At 32.7% G+C, this 15129-nt stretch overlaps 1 protein-coding gene across 2 annotated transcripts; it reads right to left on the bottom strand.

The window, feature by feature from the left end:
* Window positions 1–295: 295 nt before the first annotated feature.
* LOC117329712 (DCN1-like protein 5) lies at window positions 296–15043 on the bottom strand. Of its 2 annotated transcripts, none has more exons than XM_033887795.1 (10): window positions 14945–15043; window positions 13671–13750; window positions 12584–12737; window positions 11932–12014; window positions 11696–11769; window positions 11465–11556; window positions 10767–10875; window positions 9940–10044; window positions 9088–9190; window positions 296–8122 (listed from the first exon to the last, which is right to left on the bottom strand). In XM_033887795.1, the coding sequence occupies exons 3-10, from the start codon at window positions 12655–12657 to the stop codon at window positions 8061–8063; spliced, it is 702 nt and encodes a 233-aa protein (XP_033743686.1). In that variant the 5' UTR covers window positions 12658–12737; window positions 13671–13750; window positions 14945–15043; the 3' UTR covers window positions 296–8060. The 2 variants fall into 2 exon arrangements, with proteins under 2 accessions (XP_033743686.1, XP_033743685.1); XM_033887794.1 differs by having other exon boundaries at window positions 12584–12723.
* Between the last annotated feature and the right edge of the window lie 86 nt (window positions 15044–15129).

The following is a 15129-nucleotide window of genomic DNA, read 5'->3' as shown; positions in this document are numbered from 1 at the left end:
TGAACAAGTTATACCAACTTATATTAGACACACTTATTGGCAAGGATGGAAGAACGGATGGAAGCAAGGGGTCTCATGGTGAAAGGAAGCCAGAGTATCTGGAGAAAAACCAACATGCATATGGTTGGTCAGGTGACCGCCACACCTATTCATGTCCGATGGGTTAAAAGGCCAGCTGGAAATGTCACTAAAGCAGCATCTAGTCCCCATGTAAATATCGGTGACAGGCTATCTCTTGTAGAAGGCTGCTGATTGTGGTATGAAGTGTTGAGGAAAAAGAACAATAACTCATATCTTATTTCATATAATATACATTTATTTATATATTTCAAAGTATGAACTGGCCTGACTGGTTTTCACAACAGCTTTCCCTCACTCTCACAGATCACAGTAGATAAGTAAAGAATTGACATTCCTTTAGCCCACAACAAATTCTTTTTGGTTTTCTTCACCTAACACCACTAGCGTCCACAGCAAACTCCTTTGTCTTCCTAGACCAAACATCACCAGATATATTTTAAGCATCAAAACACCGAAACATATTTTTGTATGCAGTCTTGAATTCATAAGTATTTTTTTCTGTTTATCTTCAATTTTTTTAGACAAGTTTCCAAATTTGTGTTAAGTTTTGAAATAAACTTACATACAAAAAAAAAAAAAAATGAAAATATTGATTCCATTATTAAAACATTAAAAACTTTAGAAAATATTTCTGTGTTCTTAAATTAATCAAACTTTTGCTCCATAAATGTCAAATTACAAATACATTATGTAGATATACAAAAATACCCCCTCCCCCCCCCCCCCCCCTCTCCAAAATAAAAAAAAAAAACGTTCAGAAATCACTATGAACATAAAATATATGAGGTGAAGCCTTACAATTCTTTTTACATTACACACAGGGAAGGTGCACATCTTTCGTAGATTTATTCAAATTTGATGGAACATTTCACACATTTATCAGATCACAAGGGTTGTACGTGAATATGCATAGTGTGTAACTGTTCCAAACATTACAACAGCAAACTAGCATCTATTAGGATCAAAAGGCGCTTCACTTTGTAGATTTATGAAATACACAATTAATGTATTACTATTAAATCAAGTTTAATTCAACTCAGCAGATTCCACCAAATCAGTCTACTGCTGCAGGCTCCAAAAAACCAAACTATCAATTCGAAAAAAAGGAACAAGTTTTTGATTAAGTAACATGTACAATAAAAAGAAATCTGGAGCTCAATATACTATCTTTTTTTCACTTTTATTTATTTTTTCTTAAAAAAAAAGACCAAAAAACAAAATGCACCAAATCTTACGAAAGAAGGGAGATAATCAAATATATTTAATTATTTTCCCTATATCAAGGTAAATCCATTGTCAATTTGTAAAAAGGCAGGCTGTAATTCATAATCCTCATCTCACAGGACAGATTCTACAGCATAGGTATTTGAACAGAATCAATAAAGAGTTGGGAGCAGTCTTATCGAAACACACATGACTTACTTTTATGTAACTACCTACTTCACAACATACTAGACAAATACAAAAATGAGAATATTTTCTGAATATTTCATACACATTAAAAATGAGAACATTTTCTGAATATTTTCCTACTCTATGTAACTGACTTACCATTAAACAAATTTTATGAAACAATACCTACACAAATATTTAAGCTCGTAAACCACTTTCTCAATAAGTGAAGTTTAACACTTGTCCTCCCGACTCTACAGATGACACTTCAATTTCAATTAAACAAAATGAAATTTTAAGACATTAGCACACAGAAGAAAATGAAATGACATACCCATGAAAGATGTAACAATATACAAATGCCAGTTCTTCTAACAACATAAAACTTTTAATTTAAAGACATTTCCTAAGCAAAAGTGTAAATGTATTCTTACTAAATGACATGTGATGGAACTGTAGCGAAATGAGGACTATGTATATTTACATACAACAATAGATTAATTAATAAATTAGTATATTACTGACATAGATTACTACTACCATCTGAATAAATTCTTTATCTGAATAAGGTAACATTTGATACCATTCTGCATGCTAATTATACAGATGAATTATCATGTTGGTAGTCAAAAGAGAAGTTATTTTCTCTAATAAATGTATATGTTTTATACATGTACCTAAATAATGCAGATTAGATATAAAATGATAAATATTAACATGTTCTTCAATGATTAGTATTAACGGATATGTGAAACTGATACTTGATAAAGTAGCTATGGTTCGGATTTGTTTGAACCCTTTCCACCTACGAACACAAGCTAACACAAAATAAATATGTGGTTACAAACAACAATGTATGGTAATAGATTATTTAAATTCAGCAATGTTAAAGGAAATAGAGTTGTTAAACTGGGCTGAGTTTGACAAAATTCTTATAAAACCTCATAACATGCATAAGACCAATTCTCAAATACATCAGCATCTTATCAATCTTACATTAGTGAGGGCCCAAACAGCCTAATTAATGCCTTTGGGTAAAGATAATGAATTGCCAGTCCCTTAAGCATTCATACCAACTTAAGTTTTCAACTGTCCTGCATTATTTTTTTCTTAATTATTTTTCCAAATAATTGTATCAAAACAGCTGTTTCCAAAAGTTTTCTTTTTTAAAGTATGAATTCTGTAGTTATCTCCCTTGTTAAGTTTCATTCATGAATATTCAAACTTCGTATTGTAAAATATCATAAATAACATGTATCTATAGTATCAATACCAGAAAAAAACTGTGAACAAGTATTTTCCCTAACCATATTTTAAGTTATTGCAAAAACAAGTTATTGCGAAAAGTGAATAAAAAATTCCACCCTAAAACTTGTGCATTAAAATTTATTCTGCAAGAATGTTGCTCTTTGGGATAAAGGATATTCATGTCAAATAAATTAACAAACATCCTTCAATTGATCTATTTAACTGGTAATTATCAATTTTGATTTTTTTTTTAAACATTGGTCGGTGTCTTCCAAAATAAAAGGAATGAAATCAGACTAATATTTGTTGTAGATGAAGAACATTATCCACAATAAAGTCAGACTTGGTTTTACAATAGACTGTGTCAGGCAATTGATTTTACAATAGATCCCGTCAGACAAATGATTTGGCAATGGACTTTTTCAGGCTATTCAAGAATTGATTTTACAATAGACTATCAAGATAACTATACACAAATACAAAGTTGGGAGCCATCCTACTCACAGTTTTCAAAATTGTCCATCATCATGAAAGGAAAATAACCCAATACAATATTCCGTAACACCTTACGCTTTCATTCACACACACAGCTGTCAATCAATATAGACAAATATTCTCAAATGGACAAAATAAACATCCAGTCAGTTTTAAAACCAAAACATTTAACATATAGATCAACAACAATACCCGGTATAAATTTGAACAAAAAATCCTAATTATTCCATATACATTGATTCCTCTAGTAGAACTTTCATCAACAGGTTGTGAAAAGGTTTGAGAAGCATGGGATGTATAAAAGAAGGATTAAAATGTCTAATCTATGTGTATTTAATTACAATTCTAACTTACTTTTTGAAACTACATACCAGGTACATTGTATAAATATCTGATTATGATTCCTGAATCAACTTTACCTAAGATTAGCATTTTCAATAAAAAAGCTACAGTTTATAAAACTAAAATACCTAGAATTTCATCAAAGTTAAACACAGACACCATATCTTTCACAATGTATATGATGCTGGGATGTATCAAGTTGATCCCTAATCAGCATATTTAGGTAAAGTGGTTGTACAAGGCAGTCATGGCTATCGAATATTTGTGTGAAATTCTTCAATGTCCTGAAAGTCTAAACTAAGTCTATACCAGTCCATCATTTATAGTCATACAAAAAATGATGACTTGTGCTATTCTGTGGGACACATTAACAAATTGATAGCTATTACACAACACATAGATATGAAAACCAGCAATCATACAAAGACATTTTACTATTCAGTTGAAATGTTCCAGATGGCAAACATTATATCTAATAATAAATGAAAACAAAATGCAGATTTAAAAAAAAAAAAAAAAAAAAAAAAAAAATTTTTTTTGCATTTTTTACTCCTCTCTTGTGCTTGATTACTTTATAAAAATAATCAACCTAATCTGTATTTAAACACTCCACACTAAGAGACTTCCAGTGATTTCGTTTGGCCAGATATGACTTGATCTTTGAATTTACTCTATCAGAGATATTTCCCTTGTTCCACTCTGTCAGTATTAACTGTAAGAGATAACTTGACAGCCAATGGGGTTCGAGAATCAGCTGAATGGTATATTTTAAAACATATCCTTTACCAACGAGAGTAAAAACAGTATTTTGAGTCATATCAATTACTGAAACTAGGTTTTTTTTAATGTGGTCATTATTACAAGGTTCATAGCCAAATCTAAGTAGATATTAAAAGATAAACAGCAGTGAGTTTGCTACATAAGATTAGAAATCAGAAGTAAAATATTAACGAAAAGTGAAAATTAAATAATTACTCTTCAATTTATGTGAGTGGAGAAGGAAACTACTACATACACTCAAGAGGCAAAAGAACACCTTCGATAACATCTAAACGACACAGTCATACACCTGACTAATACACACAAGTCTAAAGGGTTAAATTCATATTTAAAAGTAATTCAACACAATCATCATATTCATCACTTAAGAATATTCACTCATTAAGGTTTTGTATATTCAATCATTTTTATCTACTGTGAATCTGTGAATGTGTTAAAAATCCTTCAACATCCCCCCCACCCCCCCCCCAAAAAAAACTCCCCTCATACATCTACAATGCCCATCAATGAGTTCTCACCTTCTTCAGCTCATCTCACCATTTGCATTCAAGAAAATTTTCATTTGATGAAGTTTCTACAACTTTCAAAATCAGTGCACATATGAATTATTTACAAAATGTACAAGAAATGGACTAAATTTAAAACACTTTGTCTAACTTTACATACAACAACAATAGATAGCACTATGAGGTTTCATGATGTTAATGATGGCACTTATGTATGTACAATGAACAGAAAAACAATGTTGCTAATTCTAAATCGAAAGTATTGTTACTAAGAGTTTTGCTAGCCGAGGCTGTTCAATACCATACTCTCCTTAAGGAGAATATCATATTGAACATTCTATTAAGGAGAGTATCGTATTGAACACCCTTGGCTAGCAAAGTTGTCTTAATGACAAAATAAAAAAAAACTTGAAAAAATATATCAGCACATTTTGTGTTATGTAAGAGAAATAGCGAATCAAACTTTATAAAACAAATATTATTTCCAATGTTTTAAAATAATTTTGAACCATAAAATATTGAAATCTTATGAGGGTAGCTCGATCTGATTAAAACCTATAACAAAGAGTTTCAGAGCGGGATTACAGATTGGTTTTAATCAGATTGACAGTAGCTTTAATATTATATTGATTGAAGATTTCCGAATCATTTTAGTTCTGAAGTTATCTCCCTTGTTTTATATTATTTTTCTTACAGTCTCATTTGGTAAATATACATTGACATGGAACACAATGAATCTACAAACTGTTAAATACCATATTAAAATTTACTAAGTATTATTTGGCTATTTTTACCTAAAAATAAGAAAACAGTGTCCGATATTTAATTTACACTGATGTGAGCAGTGATATAATATTATCTTGGGAAAACAAACAAAAATATATATTAGCTTTATATGAAATCAAAGCAAAGTTCGTAGCTTTTATATTCATTGCAGATCAATTTGTCAGCATGAAATTAATATTTTCTCGGAAAAAATGCTTGCATGTCTTGAAAGTCATTTGCCACAGCTTGTCTGGAATTTGACAAAATTTGCAACAGTTTTCAATAATTTTTCCATGACTTGCTAGTTTTATTATAACCTGCCAAAAACGACACCAGGTCAGATTCACTCATGTCCTTGAACAAATCTTGGCTCCATTTTGTTGAACAGATATTAATGAAATAATAATCAGCTATTCCTCAATGTGAGTTAATTTTCCACTATGTCTAAAAACAGTGTGACCATGAAGCAGGAATGCTGGAAAACTAAACAACATGACAATCCCCAAACATTTGCATAAGTTAGAACACAGACAAACTTGAACAAACACATATAATTTGTCCTACAGAATCTCTACTTACAAAGTATTTAATTAAATGGGTGAAAGAATGATTAACTCGTGCAAATATATTTTTTCTAAATTACAAACAGATATTTCTTTTCTAAAAAAAAAATCATAATTTATTACAATAGATAATTCTAATTAGATTTATTTTCATATGCCATGTTAGAACATGTACATATATCATAGATTACATTCAATATGATATGGTTTCTGGGGATGGGGGAAGGCAGAAAATAGATTTTGCAGCTCGCACCCAGTATTAATTTTCCTGTTATAGAATTATTTAAGGTGCTATGGTAATTCTTTTAAATCCCATCACCCAAATATTACCAATGGAAAGTGCCTCTCTCTGCCACCCCCCATATACTCATATCCAGAACAGCCATCAACAAAAGCACTCTAAACAAAACAAAGAACTTACAATAAAGTATATTGTACAGACACAACATGGCCGATAACAAAATGATCCACACACACACCTTTGCTTATATCACTTATACAATGATACATTTAATCTTAACTATTTCTAGTTTTTTCCTGTCAGTTTCTGCTTTTCTCAAGGTAGAGGTAATACGCTGTAAGAAATCGTAAAGCCCTGGGATGGAGACAAACAAAACTTATGATAATAAACGACTCATATTTTCTCGTATGTCTTATATGTCAATAAACGTCTGGTCGTCACCTGAACTGTACAAAATCACCTGCTCATTTATTGCACATGAATTTCTGTTCACGAATCAGAAAAATTATAAAGATTTCAATTTTATATTTCAGAAAAATTAATCAAAAATTGATCTTAATACAAGTACATTACAAGACAATATGATTCTTTTAATTAAAACTACATTGAATGATGAGATAGTAAAAGATGGTGTCCAAGTTTGTATGCAGATACTTGACAGCTGAACAAGACAGATCTAATTATGAAGAGATGGCAAGAATCCCCAGTACAGTTACAGGTAAAACATTAAGCCCAATTCAAGAATGCAAATCAAATATATTTCATAGAATCCTCATCACTGCAGGTAATGCTGGTGTGTTCTGCAATACCCTTTCCCGTTAATATATAATCAAATCAGTATATTATAGAAAATCTAACATCTAAAATATGACTCTGGTTACGTTATTGTTTTGAACATGAATACCAGTGTACACGAGAATTTCTTAATAATTTAAAATGAAATCTGAACATAAAACAATTTTTCATTGCATAAGAACTTTAAGTAAGATATTTTATCATTTTTCATAGTATTCTATAGCTATTATCTTTATTTTCAAAACAATTAAATATTTATTTTGATTATAGCATACCAGCATTATTCAACTTCTTAAATACATTTATTATAGCCCTTTCATTACAATCAAATGCTTTGAAACATTTACATCTCCAAAACCTGTATCAAGAATTATCATTACTTGTAAAATCAGTAACCATAGCCTTAAAGCATTTATCAAAGCCCAAAGACTTTCATTATAGCCCAATACCCCTATGACAGCCAATTAAAGCTTCGACCCTAAAACCATTTATTGGGTGACAGCACACTCCACACCCTACAAGAAACTCCCTGAATTATCTGTGATTTGCGATTCGGACCGACTTCACTGTTAAATGTTAACAATGCTAAGTATCTTTTATAACAAATACGTATACATGAAAAGTGCCGGGAAACATTCATAAGGTATTGATAACTATCACACAGCCATCGATTCTCTCAGTCACTCAACGTCAAGCTTGCTTGCAAGGCAGGCAGCACACACAGTATTTGCTTTTTTTTGTGTTCCAACAGCTTTCTTCTCCACACTTCATTTGCATAATAGAAACATCCTTGTCAAGCAGCCAATCACAACACACTTCATGGAAGATACTTGATTTCTATTGGTTAAGGAATCAGCTGTTCATACTTCTATGTTCCTTGTACCATTCCACAAACTCGTCCAGTAACACCGGCCCTGTGGGGTAAGGAAAACAGTCTTAACTGTTTAAAGTGATTTTTATAATTTAAAAAATCTGCGCACTTTTTTGAAGAAAATTAAAATTACACTGATATTGAAATTTGTCAAGTTTTTTTACTTGGTTAATCCCCCCTTGAACAGCCCAGGTCATTTTGAGGTGAGGTAGTAGTTGGTGAATACCTCAGTGAACATGTACAACATATGGCCCATTACATGCCATCCAGAGCAAGATTTTTGCCCAAGAATACATCCACAGTCTGTTTCTTATTTTCACCGAGAAATACAAACCGATGAGGGTAGGGAGTGTTGCACCGCGCACCTCTGATCTTCACCTGAGGTTAGGTGGCCAGCCCGCTAACCGATTGAGTTATCCTGGCCTTAATTGATGTCTGATACAAGACACGTAATGATTGTAACAGGTTATAATGTGCCAATATCTTGATTATAGATCAAATCTATGGCTTCTTAATTCAAGATATATATATATCACATATATTTTGTCTGCACATTCTGGTAATTTTATCAAAACTAAAAACAGGATCTTGAATTTGTATTTGTAAAACATATCTTAAAACCTTTTACAAGCTTGGCAGTGATATAGCCTTCCCACAACTTCCATGACTGGTCATAAATCTTTTAAGTCATGGACTCTTATTTGATATCTAGAATTTTTTTTGACATTGCTTAATCAATTAACACCAGCAGTCATCTTTATACATGATCTAGTAGTATATTCACAATTCAGGGCCTCCAGTAGACCCTTGAGAGTATGTTTTTGACTCTCCAAAATCATATCTGACTCTTGGGATTGAAGAAGCATGTCTATTTGACATAGGTTTTGACCCTTTAGATTTCTGAGAAATTTCAGACTTCTGAAATTCCTAAAAATCAAGGGTCACCTGGTGCCGTGTTATTACTATAGTTAGAATGGTTCTATTGTACTAATATCATCGAGTACTCACATGCTCCGTCCTCATCGTAGTTAGACAGATCAGGGAGAATGGTTCTACTGAACTCCAGTATATTGCACCACTGGTCTTTATTGATCACTTTGTATTTAGATTGCTGGAAAGGAAAACAACACTCTTTTAGTAATATAATACTACCCAACGGGAGGACTCTTAATTTGTCAAACAGGGACCACCCATAGAAGTGACTGAATTCCATACATTTAGCTGTGTTTTCTCCTTTACCCAGTATGTATTGAATTTCTTTCTTTACCCAGCATGTATTGAATTTCTTTCTTTACCCAGTATGTATTGAATTTTTTTCTTTACCCAGCATGTATTGAATTTCTTTCTTTACCCAGCATGTATTGAATTTCTTTCTTTACCCAGCATGTATTGAATTTCTTTCTTTACCCAGCATGTATTGAATTTTCTTTCTTTTTCCTGAAGTCTCTCAGTTGGATATATATTTTACTGGAAGAGTCCTAAGCTCTTACTATATTTCTATTAATAATGTGACTTTGATCTTGAGTGCAGCACTTAAAACATAAACTAAGTCAAGGTTTGACCTTGAGTACAGCACTTAAAATATAAACTAAGTCAAGGTTTGACCTTGAGTGCAACACTTAAAACATAAACTAAGTCAAGGTTTGACCTTGAGTGCAGCACTTAAAACATTAACTAAGTAAAGGTTTGACCTTGAGTACAGCACTAGAAACATTAACTAAGTCAAGGTTTGACCTTGAGTGCAACACTTAAAACATAAACAAAGTCAAAGTTCTGACAGCTCTAACACTCATAGACATGTGGAAGGTAAAACTTGCTAAGAAAGCCAGAGATAACCACTGGCCTTCAGTATTTACCTACCTCTAAAAACTGATGAAAGGAGCCGAACAGTGACCAGTGTTTGCCCAACACAAGGGCTAACATGGCCTTAGCTGTGTCTATATCCATACTTCTCTGATCTTTATCCTGCAAAAAAGAAACATAGAAACTAGAAATTGTCTGTAAGACATAAATGCCACCGATGCCACTTGACCCCTTGAAACACATGTACAGTTTAGTGAGAATCACAGCAGCAGTTCCTGAGACTAGCTAGTTACATTGAATCATGACACTGACCGGACATGGGTAACAGTATATGCCCTCCCTCCATTTCATGGCATAATGAAGCAAGCATGCTGGGTATTACTAAAGCAATACATGTCCCCAACCAGCCCCCGCTAAAAATAACAAGTGACCTTGACCCAAAAACCCTAAAACTTTAGCTTGATCTAAAACAACTCATACTACATACAAAACAGATGGAAACATAGAGTCCCCCCCCCCCCCCCCCCCATTTCACTGAGAGGGGACTAATAAGCAAATCTAATATCCAGCTAGTGCATCTTTCTAAATACTATAATCAAGCTGCTCTTCACAGGTTTGTCCCATCAAAAGTCAGATTAACAAGTTTTATGTCAATTAAGCTATGAATAATATATATATATAAGTTTGCCAATGTGAATATAGCTGAGAGGCAGTAGATTTTTCTGTCAGTGTGTGGGTCTTTTAGGCTGCAGAGGAAATTCTCGAGACAACCTTTGTCCCATCAAAAGACAACCCATCATTTTTTGGTCTATACAAATATAAACTTTAGGAGCTGTCTGTGCAGCAGTAGCTTACAACGTATTTTACCATTAATCTTTACTTACCCTCGCAAAATCAAATGCATATCTGTAAATTCCTTTAAACTGTATCTGATCATCCAAAACTGATCGTAAATAATCTAACTGCATCTGTAGTTTACTCTGGCAGTCGCATCTGTAATGATAGAAAACAAGATCGTTTTATGTTTGGAACAAACTTGAAAACTGCATTACCTCCCTTGACACTTTCATACTGCCAATAGTATACATCAACATTCTAGGGGGTATTCAATTCGGGCATCTTACTTCATTAATATGTAATTTGTATGTCCCCAAGAATTCTTTTATCAATCTTGCCCACTTTAGTTTCATGGACCAGCAGCTCCTACTGAACTAATCCTGTATTCCCCATTTAATAACAAGATCTAACTGAAATCTAGCCAAATGACACAGCTGTTTTGGACACTCAGCCCAATATATGTATTGTCTTTGTGTCTTTAGTTCATTAAATAAATTTGACTCATGATTAAAGTCCTTTAAAGCAAAATATGAAATCTATAATCTTCTCCATATCATCTTGGGGTAAATCTTTGAAGCAGCTCTTCCATAAATGCTGGTCATATTCTCCTTACAATTTTACAAAGTTCTATAATTATATAAATATACACAATATCTTTTGTTCATATTTCATCCTTGTTTTAATGATTTTTAGTTGGAATAACAATTTTGTTTTCATGTCAGTAAAAACACTTTTGGACACTTACTGTAATTCCGTCATCCCTTTCAACCATTCGGCTTTTGTGAAAAATCCCATGTTTTTGGCCCCAAGTTTCCATGCTAATGATAACATCACAATCTGTAAGAAAGGCAGAAGTGAAAATCAAAATTCTTCAATAAATGCCGAATTTTACAATAGATATTAAATTAAATCGTACTTTTAAAAAATATTTGTAACTGTCTCATGGATTAATTCTATAAAAAATTACACGGCTTACATTTTCTGGTTCTACACCGATGTCTTCACAGAATTTTTCCATTCCCTCCGGTCCTAGTACATCTTCATCAGCACCTGCAATAACATAAGACAGACATATAGACCTACCACAAATTAATTCTCTACCAACAAATGGAGAATTTTAGATTAAATTATAATTTGAAATGTTTAAAATTTCCCCAAAAGACATAAGATTTAACATATATTAGTCTTGTGGAAAAAACACCTGGAATTTACCTGTGTATTCATGAAACCAAGCGACACATCGTTTAGAACTGAAAGCACTATCTGTATCACATGACCTTCCATCCTTTCTTGCCCTGCAAAACATTGTAAAGCAATTAATCACCGTATTAATCAATATTATCTACAACAATCATCTATATATATATACATATTTTATATTGACAACATACTTATCAATAAATATTGTCTGTGTCACAAGTAGATGCTATAATTCAACAAAAATCAAACTTTATATACATAATTGTAAATATGTTTATTTTAGCACACACAAATTTTAGCACATAGCAGACTAACAAATTAAAGATTAGCATAATAATGATTTAGCCTACCCTTAATTCTTCCCATAGAAACGATGTTCAAAAAATGCAATTAGTATGATCATTATTTATTGGAATACTTCCAAAATGAAAATTGCAAAAATAACATGACTGCTAAAAATGCATATGATTACAGCACTATTGTAATTTAAGAATAGTGTACCCGGTAATTAAAAGTTTTCAAAAACTTAAAATCATGAAAAGTACTTTTAAATATCAGTAAAAAGCACTCTAAAAATAATATCAATTAATTAATTGGGTAACACTCAGACATAATAGGCTGTGACCTGTCAGAACACAGAGAGAGTAGATCAGAATAAACTTACCAGCTAGCAACTCTGGCTTTCTTTGTTCTAGAATCTTCCATTGTGGGTGATGAGCGTTTTCTCCTTATGGGCATGCTGAAGTAATTCTCATGCACTTGGCCACCAAGCGCTTCCTGTGAAGTGTGTCCTTCACCTATGCTCTGTAATAAATTAGCTGTTAAATGCAGAGTAAGCAAAAATGAGACATATCCATAATTATGTACATAATTTATTTTGTGCAGTAATAACAAGACTATGTCAAAGCATGGGAAACTTTGGACAGAGTTTGTCAAATAAAAAAAAAAAGATTAAAAAAAATCAAATTTGGATTTGTCCTTGAAGAAGACAAGTTATATTAGTAACATGTCAGGTACAATATCCATTACTAGCAGTACCTTAATGGATGATATGTTGACAAATTGACAAATTATTCAACAGTTTAACACAGGATGTATGTATTTGTTTTTATAAGCTGAAGCTTGATGACAAATTTACTTAATTAGATAAGAAAAGCTATGTTAACAAGACCTTCATTTTAGCATTTTACAGAATAAAACTTTTTACTATCCAAAAATATAATTGGTTCACAATAATTTAAAAGATAATAGCCTACTCATAAAGGATAATGAATTTCAATCTCGGTGAAAAGTCATAAAATCTTATCAAAACACCAATAACCATCTTGCAATTGACAGAGAATTATGCAAATGTGAGATATTATGATAAAATTAAAACAAACTTACTAGAAAATGTCTGTAAGACATAAATGTCCCCACTGCCACTTGACATCCCAAACAGAGTTTGGTGAGGATCGTATCAGCAGTAGCAGTTCCTGAGATTAGCTAGTTACATTGAATCGGGAAAGGACAGGACGGGATGGGACGGACATTGGAAACACTATATGACACATCCTCCTCCATTTCATGGCAGAGGTATAAAAATAATTTCTTGAATTCTTTGAGTATTTTCGATCTCCAATTTATATTGTCTGGCAGTTGCCTTATACACGTTTATATTGTTAAGTAGTAGAGGGATGACATATTGGGACCTCAATCTGGTATCCTGTTAGTAGTAGGAAGCAAGGATTTTAGACTATTATGCTACATACCAGGGTTGTAAACTTCTTCTGTAGAGGCCGACCACTTTCTGTATCTTCCTCCAGACTGCAGTAGCTATACAGACGAATACCTAAAAAATTAGGAAAGATTCAAAGTTACATGTTATTTAATCATAAGATGGTTATTTGTTAGCAAATGTAAAACAATTTACCATATGCTAAAGTGACTGAGACTAAACAAAATTTCCAACCATCATATTTGGGTAAATATAATTCAAGGCTTCATCTTCCAAAAGTTAAGTTTGAAAGCAGCTTTCAAATTTCACATTTGGAAGATGAAAAACCTGCAAGTTCAAGGTACAATATACAGATCATTAATAAGATGAAAAATATTTATGTTCCCACTTTTTAACAGAGTCTTATAGGCAGGAATAATGAAAAAAGTCTAGTCCTTGGTGGGGACCTCTTGTTCTCTAATAAGTGTATTGAAGATACATGTATATTATTGATATTATTGGCTAAAACTGGTAAAGCAATCTTTACTCAATTACTCTCAATGCAACTTCTACACAAGAAAGATAGGTCTGTTAACACACAAACAAGGCTGTCAGCGGAAATTAATGTAAAATCTCCAAAGTGGTTGATTTGTAGATATTGTGTATCCCCCCCCCCCCCCCCCCCCCCCCCCCCACACACATATTTTGTTTTCATCCCGTTTATACTCATCTTTGTGATTCATTGAGGGCAAACGGTAGAATCGATTTAGTGTGGTAAATATTGTAACACAACATTAACCAGGAACACATGGTAGTCATGTATATAAAATTAAAAACATTAATGATGCCCGAGCACACAGGCGCTTATATCTGGTAATTAACAACGCCAATTAAAATTCAAAATCCACGAAATATACTATAGAGAGATATATGGTGGATATTGGATTCTTCACTTTGTTGTTGATTACCATAATACAAGTTCTTAGTGTAACGCACGATACGTCACGTCAACAAACAGATCCATAATCAAAATAAACAAGTTCAAACAAATTCAAGTAAAAAGTCAATATCATATGGCATTGCATGGAAATAAATAAACACTCCGACGCATTATGCATATGTCTGGTCAAGTTTCAATGAACTTTTCGAGTTTGCAGTTGACACTTGAACCTCTCCAAGGGTCATTCGTCTGACAAGTCGAGTCATAAGGAAATTTCAACACAAGTTTGGATGGACAATATTCACCTGCTTACTTCAGAATTGCATTAAGCTTCCTGTATATGTATAGAACAAATATTGAAATATGAAGATACCGCGTTTCATACTTACCATAAACAAAAAAGAATCGTCAAAATTGTTATTACGGTCGTTTCTTTGCTGCAGCGTTTGCGGAACGGATATGAACCTAAAGCTCCAACCTCCTTCCCACAGGAAGTCGCGAAAATTTGGGTTCGAGGTTTACCTTAAAACCGAACACGGCTGTAATCGTCGCATTCATTGGTCAATATTCAGTA

Source organism: Pecten maximus, chromosome 6 (genome assembly GCF_902652985.1).
Source record: "Pecten maximus chromosome 6, xPecMax1.1, whole genome shotgun sequence".
NCBI lineage: Eukaryota > Metazoa > Mollusca > Bivalvia > Pectinida > Pectinidae > Pecten > Pecten maximus.
Note: the sequence above shows the minus strand (reverse complement) of the source record. Positions and strands in the feature narration are given on the sequence as shown.

Bases quoted from the DNA above. Each gene is read 5' to 3' on its own strand.
- LOC117329712 (XM_033887795.1), bottom strand. From the start codon at position 12,657: ATGCCCATAAGGAGAAAACGCTCATCACCCACAATGGAAGATTCTAGA. The intron at 9,191-9,939 runs GTAGGTAAATAC...TTTCCTTTCCAG, and splicing joins CCTTTCATCAGTTTTTAGAG to CAATCTAAATACAAAGTGAT. The intron at 8,123-9,087 runs GTGAGTACTCGA...CTTACCCCACAG, and splicing joins CTACGATGAGGACGGAGCAT to GGCCGGTGTTACTGGACGAG.